General features: G+C 41.5%; 1 protein-coding gene across 1 annotated transcript; it reads left to right on the plus strand.

The window, feature by feature from the left end:
* Window positions 1-4,171: 4,171 nt before the first annotated feature.
* On the plus strand, window positions 4,172-13,224 carry LOC143463042 (uncharacterized). The gene is made up of 13 exons (XM_076961401.1): window positions 4,172-5,083; window positions 5,215-5,315; window positions 5,506-5,575; window positions 5,773-5,877; window positions 5,965-6,057; window positions 6,287-6,418; window positions 6,906-6,935; window positions 7,189-7,344; window positions 8,284-8,533; window positions 8,774-8,953; window positions 9,162-9,447; window positions 9,943-12,027; window positions 12,175-13,224. Exons 1-13 carry the CDS (start codon window positions 4,238-4,240, stop codon window positions 12,674-12,676), a joined length of 4,836 nt encoding a protein of 1,611 aa, XP_076817516.1. The 5' UTR covers window positions 4,172-4,237; the 3' UTR covers window positions 12,677-13,224.
* The last annotated feature ends 479 nt before the right edge of the window (window positions 13,225-13,703 follow it).

Below are 13,703 nucleotides of genomic sequence, written 5' to 3' on the forward strand. Positions count from 1 at the left end.
TGGCCATTTTAACGTTTTCGCCGGTTTCCGGGCTTAAGGTTTTTACGGTTTCTAACATATTGCTCTGTTGTACGTTGCATTGTCTCACGCAAGGGGAAGATAAGCATTAACGCGTGATACAATTAACATTATCAACCAGCAAATTTGAAAGGAGTGTAGTCAATTGTTGACGCAATTGTTGTTGGCTATTTTCAAAAAGGTGTGGACAGCAATATTGCAGTGTAGACTATAGGCTTAATATGCTGAGCAGAATATATTCTAAGAATTGCTTTTATAAACAAGCAGGTGTAAGATTACGAATGGTGAATTGTGTAACTCATCTCGCTAATCTTGTTATAAGGGCCAAGTACTTGCCACTGTTCATCGTATGGTATTTATGTCCGTCGTCACGTAAAATGTGCACCATTGGACTGTGAATAAGTAATGTGATGTGATTTATTGGCTGTTTTGGCAATTAGACGCCTTTCCCTTCAGCCAGGGATTTGGATAATCAACTCATAAAAGTTTAAAAGTGCTACTGTAAATCCTTTCGGACAAAGCGCGTGATAAACAGAGAGGAAAGATTTCATTGAAAACGTCTGCTAACCGACCATACACCGTTTACAAAAATGTTCTTTAAAATGTAACGAACGTGGCTGATTGTTAGTGCTGTGCCAACCTGTATCCTGTAAATTTCGACTAAAACAACTCACAGCTTGTTGTGCCGACACGGCGTGTTTGATCGCGTGTGACGGGGCTAGTTTCACGAGAAAAGCCGACATATAAAGTTACTTTCAAACTTTATTACAACGCCGATGAATGAGCTAGAATTTCAGCTTGTGCGATATGTGAATTATTTACGGTCTATACATAACCACGCTCGAGCCGGGGACAGGACAAACTTCATTATTCACTCAACTGCTTGTAAAGGTCTTGTCAAAGTGAAATGTTTTTGATCACTGCCGTCCTTGACATTGTGACGCCATGCCCTTCTCGCCATAGCGACGCTACGTTGTTGGTCTTGAACGCACCTAGTCTAAACTTTTCGTGTTTTGCGAGCTTGCAATTTAGGGTGCTTGTTCTGTGATAATCGTTTCGAAACTTATTCTGACTAATTCGCCACGTTTAGTTACGTTGCCGTATATTAGTTTTAAGTCTCGTGACATATTTTATATTCCATTTATGGAGAAGTCGTGAGGTAAAACCTAACTAAGTTGAGGGTACGACCTGAAATAACGTAAGTTGTACATGTGCCGTTTCCGCTAGAAGCCTGAAGAAATTGCGTAAATACGTTTTTTTAGCTTTTCATGACGTATAGTGGTTCCTTCAGGAAAGTGTATTAAGTATTAAACGCGTTATGCTGTAATACATTTCACCTTATAAAGTGGCACAGACTAAGCTTCAGCTCACGAATTCAGGCTTCTTATTTCATGATAGCAAGAAAAGCAACACGAATCTAATTTCACAAGCTGCAAGGTTTCAGATATATTTTACGTTTGTTTTTGGAGCTTTACTTTTAGTTCAAGGCAAATTTTTATTTACCGTGATTACGTCAATCGGTAGCGTGCGCAGAACCAGAATCACGTAAATTCTGCGGCTAGAGTTTAAATGATTTGAGGATCACGGTAACTCGGCGCGCGCCCATAATTTAACACTCGTTAATCTTAAGCGCTCATTTTCAACCATTCGATGATGTATTGCACGCTACCACTCATACGGTTCATTATACACTGGAGTTCAAGATCTCCGAGGTTGTTTCAGATCTGGACCCACTCCTGTAAACACTCGAAAAATGTCCATGTGTCTGTTGTTCGGTAAACAAAGACTGCGTCAAGTTACGAAAGAAAGGACACGAATGCATGAACTCGACAACACAGGGCCTGGTGTTTGAGCAGGTATCCTTCGAGTGTTGTTTTCTACAGCATGAAAAGCTTAAGGCACTTACAATTACTGACTGCACAAATACCACATTCCGTGCTTACGTAATGCGTACGCATTCTCTGGTGTATATGTGATAGCACGACCACGAGTTCAAACCGTATAAGGTACCAAGGGTTTTTTAAAGCAGTGGAATTAACTGTAAAAACTGGAAGCAAGTTATTTCCTAACTAACGGCAAAAGTATGTAGAACCTCGACAAATGTGTAGGATGTGTCAACGTAGTAAAAGACAAGGAGAGACTTTCGCTTAAATTTGTAATAAGACTGGTAGACTGGTATCTGGTAAACTCAATGTGAGGCAAACGCAACGTGTGAGGTGGCATAATTATTTACCGAGAGAGACAGAAAATAGAATGCTCTGTTGCTGAATGGAAAGGCAAAAATTTTGTCCTAGAAAGGTTACAGCATGTTCAGCGGTGGCTAGGCTACAGTTATTGTCCGCAAGTGTATCAAGGTGAATTCCCACAAGAGCGCTTGCAGTTGCCAAATCATTCTCTACGGCCATCATGACAACTCCTTTGCGATTTCTGTTAATGCTTGTTCAGATTAGCAGCTGTAATAACTACCCCCATAATCCAGCCAATTGCATATTGTATTGGTTAAACTTTAACCGTTAAAGCAAACTTGAGAACGTCAGTTTCAGAAATATGCAGCTGTTGTTTTTGCATGTGTTGCTGTGTGTGCCGTGGTGACTTGCGATAGGAGTACACTGGATTAATGAAAACTGAAGGGTACAAGTAAGGGTAAGGTTTGGCAAGAAAGTGATGAAAATAGCATTTGTCAGTATCGTTTGCTTTTGAATATATGTTTTTCCAGCCGTGTCTTTCCTGCCACAGATGTGGGTGATTGGATATAATGTCAGCCAACAGCAAAGGTCCACAAACTGTGTGAGCCTTTTAACCCAAATTGTATAAATCTGTGGGATATATTCAAAAATCTGTTTTCCAAATATGTACAAGCAGGTACTGAAGCCATGGAAACCTGAAGCCATGGAAACAAGCTATAAATTCGCCAACCCTTTCTATTGTCGGATTCACAAATGGTAAATATACGGTGACTTAATGGTTTCCTACATTGCTTCGCATGTCTAATTCAAGGGATTTAAGGTATGTCGGTACGTCCCATTGTCAACTCAACTAACTTGTTGTTATTCTTGCGTAGCCAGTAAATTACCTGCGTTACCTCAATTCATACCGCTTAAGAACGAAGTGACCAAAAGCACATGTACTTACCTTTTCTGCTGTTTTCGCTCCATCGTGGTATAATTAAATAATTGATTGTGCAGAACTGCACAACCAAATGACGTCACAATTTGAGTAGTTGGGGTCTAGTATACAAATGTATGCTGTGGTTTGTAACTTCTGCACAAGACCAGCTACATTGATTGACTGACGTATAGGTCGCGATTTGTGAGATTAACTTTCACCGTTAAGCAATCAGCAGAGTTGCGCGGCTTAATGAACAGTTTGTTAAGCAATAATTACATCTTGGTAACGTTGCGAAAAATTCAGTTTCAAAATGGGGGATGTTTTAATGATGACTCAAAGTAGAGTAAATTCATTAGCTTTTTCTGTTTTAAACTATTGTATTAATAAGATCCTAAAGGTATTACTAGAATAAGCATAGCTGTGTAATAGCAAGTACCAGTTATACTACGGTAAATGACTTGTTGGCGTTAGCACTTATAGTGGTAGCCTGTTGGACACGCTTATTGCTACTTAGGTCTTGTAATTATACTATTTCACCCTAAACGGGTAGGTGTGGTTAGTTGTTAGAAATAGATTGTTGGTGTTTAACGATAAAGTTGTCAAAGTTTTTCATCTTTTGCCATTGCGGTTCATTAATTGCTTGTGATTGTTCGTCTAAGTGCCAGCTAGCTGCGGATAATTAAACTGAAACTTCATAGACATCTCGCGTTACAGAGTAAACAAAGAAATGTCTGATCTCCGAAATAAACACCTATTATTTCCAGTCATGTCAATGTGTAATGTTTTCTACGGTGGTGTTGGGAAAAAAAAATGTTTGTTTAAGAACAGTTACAGTTACATTACCCATTTGTACCGATTCAAACACGATGCCGTCTTTTGCAAAGGAGCTACTGTAAGCTACGTTCTGTTTCATTTGGTAGTATTCAAACCTGGTTGATAGGCCCACTTGTTAGTTTTGAAAGGCTTGTTATTACAGTATAACTTTATTGCGTTCACGTGGAAGGTGATTGAATAACTAAAGTTTTGTTGTTTTGTTTTAGACAGAAATTAGGCCTAGCTAACATGAATCACTGAACGGCAACTCTACCGCCCTGGTTTTAACAGCTCAACTATGCGGCGTAGAATACAAAGTGATTCGAAACTAAAAATACAGGAAAAGAAGACATCTTTAAAGACTAACCATTCCATCAGCCACCCAGGACCAAGAAACTCTGATATGCACCTGTTTTCATCACAAGAAAATTCAACAAACGAAGAACCTAAACGTGATATACTTCAACGCTTTAACACAACGCATTCGAATACGTCGGAAAAGTTAACTGCCCCTCCCATAATTCCCGAAGTTGCGATTAATGATGACATTCTGCTATGTGAGGTCGCGTCTCAGGATAGCGGACGGCCAATGAGCTCTGCATCCTTCAGTAGCGGTCGACCGACAAGTTTAAGTTCCGTGACGTCATCAAGGACATCAAGAAGCAGTGATTACTTTAGTTCTAGCTCTAGCGCTGGTGATATCCAGCACCAGTACACTTCGCACTGTTTTGGAACGCAATTTGAATTTCCGTCGGAACTGAGCGAAATGGAGAACGCTGGCAAGAGAACTGTCCTAAACAAACTGATTGAATCTGTTCGGGAGGAAGAAGAATTGGAAGTGGAGTTTGTTGACGATCCACAATACGCTCCTCCTGCAAACAATAACAATTCAAACTCGCCGACGCAAGCGCCCGAAAACGTGACGCTTGTCTTACCACGACAGAATTCCATTGGAAATGGCAAGATTCACGCCGAGGTCTCTGTGCGTGACATTAATAAGAAATTGAGCGAAATAGATCATCTTTCCCCGGTCGCCACTATGGCCATGGTTGCTGACCCTCAACTGACCCATGTCGATCGAGTCATTCTTGAACTTCTGGAGACGGAAAGGATGTATGTTCGCGCCCTCGAAGATATACTTGCAGTGAGTACTTGCAGACATTTGCCTTCCTAAGTAAATTGCATGCAACTCTTTTTGTTCTGCTGACTAAGACAAAGTTCCATTAGAAACCTTTTTAAATATTATTTGGGCTTATACGTTTCTGTTAAACTAAGGGTTACCTGCTGGCGATCAAAAACGCTCCCGATTTGCCGATATCCGCTACTGATGCCCAAAACCTTTTCGGAAATATTAAGGATGTTTTCGCATTTAACAGGTGATAAGGATTTATCGAGTTATAAGATTTCAAAGTTGAACTTGATATCATAAACGTTTAATTTGAATTGTCTGCTGTTGGAAACCGAACACTTGTTAGTCACTCTTCAGACATGTATATCGTTATTGTTAGTGGCTATTTAAGTATACGGTTGGAATTTCATATCTTTTGCTAAATTGCTCTATTTTAGGAAGTTTTTATCGTTCCTTGAGAATTGCGACAGTGATCCTGTACAGATTGCTGGTCTCTTCGTCTCCAAGGTAGGCTACAAACCCCTTTTATCCCCGCATAATCGGCGAACTAACCGCATTTTTGCAACGATAAGAAAAGTAATTTATTTCCTGCCATCGCGAGACGCTATTACTCTTACAACATGGTATTGCTTGCATAACGCAACCTACGGATTTTCAAAGCTGTTATCGTCCCAGTTAACCTGACTGGCGTTCCCTTTTCACAGGATATATCGTTCGATGTGTACTCGCAATATTGTACGAATTACCCGATTTCCGTGGCAGTGTTAACGAGATCTATGAAGAATCCAGTACTGGCTGAATTTTTTAAGGTATCGTCTACGGCCTTGCTACTGTAAGGCCAGTACATATTGATTCATTGCCCAGACTGCAAGTTACTCAATATATTTCCACTGCAGAATCAGCAAGCCTCTCTTGGACACAATCTTCCTCTTGGTTCTTATTTATTGAAACCTGTCCAGAGAATCTTGAAATATCACTTAATTTTGCAGGTAAAATGTTTCTCAAATCTATCTCAACATCAGCGCATGACGTCAAGGATGAAGTTAAACTCATAAAAAATGATTTACGATCGTTATTATGCTTTCCCACGACAATGCGTCCTTTCACAAAGAGCATATAGGCTATAGCCGGTTATTGTGTTCTGGCGTTAGCGCTGTATTAATTTATGTGGTAATCTTATTACTGAATTTCAAAGTCGTAATTTATGTATTTACTTAGGAGCTTGTGAAACACTGCAAGGCGGACATCGAAAACTTCAACGTGATAGAGCAAGCCCTTTCCACTATGACGGGTATAGCGCATCACATTAATGAAATGAAACGTAAGCATGAAGACGCAGTTCATATCCAGGTAAGAGTGTGTTTATGTCATAGTAAGCTATAAGGGAATTAGTCTGACACGTTTTCAGATTAAGTGTTGACATTTTATTGCTTAAATGGATGAGTTTAAGATTGATCGATGTCTAAAACGTGATGCGTTTTTCCCTCCACTAAGTGACCTTCGAGTATTTTGCCGATGCGTCATTCCTCACTGAAAAATGTCACTGCACTTTGCAGTTTTTTTTTCGATTCTGACAGCGCTGCTGGTAGTTAGAGGGTATGCACATCCTGTTTGGCAATTTTCTTGCTCAGTTTAACGGTAAAAAGTTAATAGCGAATTGCGGTAATAAAATTTGCGAGTAAATAGCTTGGAATTTTGATAAACTCCCGATAACTTGTGTTTATGCGGAAAATAATTGTCTCTGAACGTCACTGTGGTTTAAATGAATAGGGCCGGAGTAAAGTATCTATCGCTACGATGATTCACACTCATTTAACCCTATTCTTTTTCTTTTCAGGAAATACAAAGCCGTCTTACAAATTGGCAGGTACGTATTTGAAATATATTTATTTCAAGTATAGTCTTTGTGCGCACACTTCCTATTATACAACCCCGGTATCAATAACACTACGTTTATTATTAGAAAACATGATATCGTCAACGGGGTAGGTTGACGCCATAAGAAACAGCGGTCCGGATAGTTAAACACGTCACTGTATGCACTATTTGTCTGATTGAATTTTGAAGCCAAGTGCGTCGATTGACATAAGCTGTTATTTCATCAAGCTTGTACTTTACAGGGCAATGATTTAACCTCCTACGGCGAGTTGGTCTTGGAGGGAGAGCTGAGACTTCAAGGAGCGAAAAACGAACGTGACGTTTTTCTCTTTGACAAGATGATACTGATCACTAAAAAGCGAGAAGAAGATATCCTGGTTTGCAAGACAAACATCATGGTGCGTTAAGTTACTAAAATGCAGAAAATTTTGTCTTTAAAATGGTTTTCGCGCTCTTTCGATGCGTTTACTTTATCCGGCAACCGGGAACCGCTGGGCACTAATTAAAAAATACCTCGCGCCGATTCTAACTGGAAAATTTTACAACTGGTGGCAAAAAGTCAATATGCAACACGCCTTATGTAGGCTAATGTAGGCCTACTTTTAGCGAATCCTATAACTCTGGGTACGAATTACGCTCCAGTTGTGATGAGTCACAACGGCATGAGACTATTGACAGCAGATTAAGGCATCAGTTGGGCTCTATAGCCCCTTAGCTACCGTCACCAAACACTTATAGGGTGCACCTATGTGCCTTTATGTACGTATAAAAGCCTATTACGAACGCGTCTTAACCCTAAACAAAGTTCATGCTCGGTATCTAAGTACATGCGTGAGCTCTAATTTTTGGCCGCGATAATAGCATGTTATCCCGGCATTTAATCACTTTAGTCGCCCGATATCGTAATTTATTTCTAAGGGTTTGCAATGAACCCATGTTTTAGCGGTTGCTGAGAAAGTGCGGGTTGAGACAACCGCAGTTTATAAGATGGCGCAAGATAAAAAAATCGAGATGAGTTATCAAGTAACGGTATGATCATCGACTAAAAGTAGCATGATCCCGATATCGGCGGGACATTTAGACAAACACAACATGTTTATCAAAACACTTGATTCTTGATTTGAGGTTAATACTTCAGATTACAGCTACTTGTGACTAATTAAAGTAACTTATGTTTTTCTTGTTGAATTTAGCTGAAAAATATCTGTTAACAGCTGCGTTTATTACTCTAATAGTACGGTTATTCACCTTTATGCGTTTAATTAAGCTGAATTTTGTTGAGTAAGATGCTCGACCAAGTCTTAGCTTATCACCGGTAAATATTTATCATTCCACAGTGCTCGGACTTAATTCTTCTCGAAAGCATCAAGGAGAGCCCTGTCAGTTTCCTCATCACTCCCTTCGATAATCACGTGATGCACCCGAATCACAACCACTCGAGGGCGCACAAGAGCCAGTACATTCTTACCGCTTCGTGTGTGGAGGAGAAGAAACTGTGGACTTACCACATAAAGAGGCTTATCATCAAAAATCACCACGCCGCAATACCGCTGTGCGCTCAGGAATCCATCATGAACATGCAGATTGGTAGGTCCTATACTTGGAACAGAACCCCCCCACAACGTTTCGTCAAAGATAGGTTAAAATAAATTCAGGAGTTTGACATTTTCAATGTAATGTTTATCGTTAATCATTCACCATAAAAAGCCTGGTTAACTCGGTGTTAACAGCTAAACTGCTGCTGTTGTTGTTTTGTAATCAGCGCCTGACCTTTGCCTCAACCCGCCTTGTAATTCTGATTGATTTTTTGTTGTCTATGCGCGTCAGATTCAACCGATGTGAACGATACGAAGAAGAACAGCCGTTTCAGCAACATCTCGTTAGACGACGGAAAGCGGAGAACCTTCTCGCGTTTCGGAGGCACCATGTCCTCCTCCACGCTTGGACTGAATGGAAAGCCCCGACGGCGATCCGATTCGACCAATAGAAAACCCTTGCAAATGAAAGGTATTTATAAGAGTCACTCAGTTATTCTTGCTCGTTTAACTTGCTCTTGTTCCGTGACTACACGCTTGCATTCAAGTACATCAGCATGTCTTTAGTTCAAATGTTGCCATTATACTGACTGGCTTAATCGCCGTGGTTTTTAACAGAGTTTTTACCGTCTTACCACGCAATGATATTCTTATCAAGGCTCAAAATTATTTGTTTGCAGCTTTGCGACGTAAGCATGACGTAGAAGTGAGTGATGACATCAGTTCTGACTCGGTGCCGAATACACCAACAACAAACCCGGGCAAAACTCGATTTTCTTTCCCCCGAATTATTCCTTCCGCCCCGATAAAGCAAGAGCACGTGCCGGAGCGTACGCTTCATAATGTGGCCGCCGAAACTGGTGGCGTCAAGGCCAAGCTAGAACCTGCGGCGCCCAAAGCCAAAGACCAGAAGTTGAATGACAGCCAGAAAAAAGAACCGAAATACAAGCAATCGGTTATTTACAGGTACAGCGTTTTAAACTATTTTTGTTATAAAAGTCAACTTGACGCTTTAGTTAATTCAATTGTTCTGAATTTTGAGAAATATATTAAGGACGATACCTCTAAACTTACGCTTACCGCAACATTTAAACCGTGGCCATTACAATAAGATTTCCGATATCGAAATTATGTTACTTTTTTCTTCGTGTTTCTATTTGACTTCCTGATTACTATTGGCTAAGAGTAGGAAAATGACGCACGACGTAGGTTAGATTACGTCGCAAATTAGAGGGAAAACAATAGTCAAATAAACATACACTCAATATTAACGTGTATAACTTCTTGACTTAGCACCAGCTGTTAGCTCGAATATCGGTTAACAACCGAAATAAATGCCTACGGGACTTAGCAGACGACTCGTGTGTATTATTCATAGTGACCTATGTTGGAGATGACGTTGTTGTGCGTTCTACAACATAATATTGTCACGTCGTAATCTGTGAACAACTCTTGTTTCAGACGTCACAAGAGACGGACAAGTCAACCAATCACCGACGTCGAAAGACGACTCAGTATTCGACTGCCCTCCGGTGACGAAAATGAGGAGAAGAAAAGCGTGCAGGATCTGGATTTTGAGACTGCGGACGAGCTTCTCACTTTCAGCGTTGATAACAACCGGGAGAGCGTCAGTTGGGACATCCAGATTGTGGAGGCAGTCTTCGAACGTTTCAAACGTGAGAACTCCACCCAAAATGAAGGTGCATCCGCTGAAAACGTCCCCATCACCATTTCAATGCCGACTTATCGAAAAACACTGCGGACCTACTCCACCTCCGACGAATCGGATGAAGATGCTGCATTCAGCAACCTTCCTCCTGAAACAGCGATGAAGATTCAGAAACGGCTCAGCAGAATGGCTTCTGGCGAACTGAGGCTCCAAGTAAAATCAGATTCTTCAAACAGAAAGACAGGAGAATCGAACATGGAGGAAGCAGAGACTGGAAAACAATCTCTTCAAAAACAAAAGGAAGATAACGAGGTGATTAGCCCACAGAAAACAGAAGAGAAAGTTCAAGAACCCAACACTGTACCCAATCACACACCGCAACAAGCCTCAAAGTCACCTCCGCTATCTCCAACCGCGAGGGACGTGTTCTCACCTCCGCTCTCACCCAAAGTAGAAGATCCGGATGTTAATCGTCACGTTGCGCCAAAGATCAAGAGATCATTGTCCACTCAGGCGACCGCATCCGACAGGAGGAAATATTTCGAACGACTCAAAGAGCTACGAGATCGGCGCCACTCCCAGCTGCAGTTAGGAAGTGACGGGAGGTCGATCCACACCGGATTTGTAAAAGAACTGATTGAGCAACATCGGGAAACCATCACATCCCAGGTGGAGAAGGAATCGTTAAGAAGTCCTACCCAGAAAAGGATCTCGCACGGAAACCTTTTCTCCCAGGTGGAATTGGGTCGAATACCGATCCACCCGAATGATTTCGTCCATTCCAATCGTTTCTCGCAACCGGCTATCTCCGAAAGTAACATCGAGCGAAAATATGGGAACGTGAAGTTGCGGCGCCCGGAGCGCATTGCCAGCGCAAGGGATCCATATGACGAAAACATGAACCCTAGCGTCGGCATCAAAGGAGGGAGTAGGAAAGCAACTCACCGTAGCCTGGACCTGGAAATGACTGACCACGGTCGCTTGTCCACTTTCACCACCAGCAGCCTGCCCTTGAACTTTACGAGCACCAGCGGTAGCAACGGTAACTGCAGCAGCAGCGATGACGACGCGTTTAAGCCCGCCAGCCCGATCACGCCCAAGTTTAAGAGGTTGATACAGAACCCGGTCATCTTGTGGAGATCATATTCGGAAGATAACGGTACAAATACAAGAAGGTGCAAAAACCTTGTGATTGAAACGACGTCACTTGAGTCGCACGAACGCACTGGGGCGTGTCAAGCTGTTGAGGACCAATCAAAACCCGAAGCCCCATCCGAAAACAAGCTTTTAATCAAAGAAATCGGCAGGATATCTTCAAAAGGCGAAGCTAAAACGGATAAGATGTCGGAACAGGTAGACTACGTATGGAACGACTTCGAATCAAAATCAATACAAACAAGTGCGGTAGGAAAGAGGACGAATAGCTTTGAATCGTCCAGTGATTCACTACACGAAGAATTTCACAGTAAAAGAAATGGCATTAAATTGCCACATTCTAGGCTCACCATTGACTGCACCACCCGCATTCCATTCGATAAGCCGATTTCTCATGGAAACATTCTACCATGTAGGAGTAAAATAAGCAGCCCTCCTCTTAGTCCTGAGAATCTAGGATTGCATGTGTGTCCCTTGCGGACAACAGCGTCCCAAAAGCCCGCTGATAAAACAGCTGTTTCACGATCCGACTCAGCAACCGCCAGAGAAGGGCGTGAACGCAGCAGAAATGGAAAACGCGACGGACCAGTAACCGGAAGTAACGTCATGAAACTGGCTCATCAATTTGATAAAATGTCGTCTGGCGACGCGGCACCGCTTGCAACGAAACCGCAACGCCGTAGCCAGTCGGTCGGCGCTAAGAAGCATCTTAATGACAAAAAGTAAGTTTATTTGTGCAACAATGAAGTTGTTTTGGGAGGAAATTACGTTTACACGGGTGATGAACATCAGTGTTTGTGAAGGTCTATTACAACTAAAATGACTGCACGGTGCAAGTTTGATTAACACCAATCATTTTCTTTTTTCAGGATGGCTTTGTACGGAGCCGCGTCATCAACAAAAGATATTGTTCAGTTGAACGTCGTCAAAACCGATGCCGGACGACCAAGCGCAACGAAGACCAATGAAATCCAGACCAGTGCACCGCTTCGATCAGCGAAGTCGAAATCTGTAGAAAGACCTTCAAGTTATCAATTACAGAGACAGCCTGTCTCCCCAACTTCGCCAGTCCGTAAACTTTTAACGACTTCACCGCCGTTTATAAGCAAAATGCAATCCGAAGACGCCGCAAACAACAACATTGTGTCAGCTTCAACACCGTTGACCAGCTCAATTGCCAAGCAAACGCCATCTAGCGATTTCAAAAAACTGTCTCAGCACACAGAGGAAAATTCTAAACCCAAGTCCACTTTTGTTCAACAGTTTGTCAATCGATCTACTCGTCCCTTACACACAGATGAGGTGGATATCGCAACTGCTAAGCCTCGCCCGCCGCCTTCAACTTTTGTCTCCATGTTTTGTAAAGTTTGATACTGACGCCGCTTTACAATTTATCGTCATGGACACTATGCCGTGCAACCCGTTATAAGGTTTTTGCTGCATTTTTTTTGTAAATGCATGGCGTTTGTCGCATTTTTGCATGCCTGTACACAGTATTTTCCATAAACGGAAACTTTACCAACGTGCAATGTTATTCTAGCCAACCGATCTTTTTATGTGTATTTTCTACTCTATGTATTATTCTTTCCTGAGCGAATTGGCATTCCTCTATCTCCAGAAACCAAGACAGCGTGAAGGACCACACAAGTCTTCAAAGGCCAATGCTTTTTTATCATTTACGGAGTTCCATTTTTGTGTGCCTTGACCTTGGCCGTTATATTTTATGTGGAGAGATTTGATCTCTTGTGATAATATTATTTGAGTTACCGTTTTTGTCAGTTATGACGCTTGATATTATATAAGCGTTGTGGTAACGTACAATGCGCTTTGTTTTTTCCTCTATTTTGCGGAGTGCTTGCGCAGCATTTCAAAGTGTAATAAATTATTAAGTTAACAATAAAGTTCATCCTTTTATTGTAGCAGTCAGTGATTACTATGCAAACTCTTATTCCTACATTGAGAAAGAAAAGTTAAAAACTTTTGCAACTGCTGGTTCTTTTGAGACTTTTTAGTAACATTCCAATTCTTCCAGAGCATTTTAAACTATATTACTGATCAAAGCTTTGAAATAATGATCTTTGTCAGCTGCTCAAGCACGTCACTTCCGATCAAGCACTGATATGTCACGTGAGAACCAAGATGTGACATTGCCATCCAGTGACTTGTTACTATGTTTATCATCATAGTGGCAGTAGTGATGTAACTAGTGAAGAAGCACTGTCAGAGTAGGGTTGAAATATGTTGTTGCAATAAGTTAAAATGCATAATAATTTGCCCCTAAAACGAATTTAGCTTCATATTTTCATTTTTACTGCATTTGGTCTATTGACTTCATTGCAATGTTGGTTTCCCGATGTTTGTTCCACAAAAACAGCTTTGCCTATTCGTGACCACGCTG

Source organism: Clavelina lepadiformis, chromosome 6, assembly GCF_947623445.1.
Source record: "Clavelina lepadiformis chromosome 6, kaClaLepa1.1, whole genome shotgun sequence".
Taxonomy (NCBI): Eukaryota; Metazoa; Chordata; class Ascidiacea; order Aplousobranchia; family Clavelinidae; genus Clavelina; species Clavelina lepadiformis.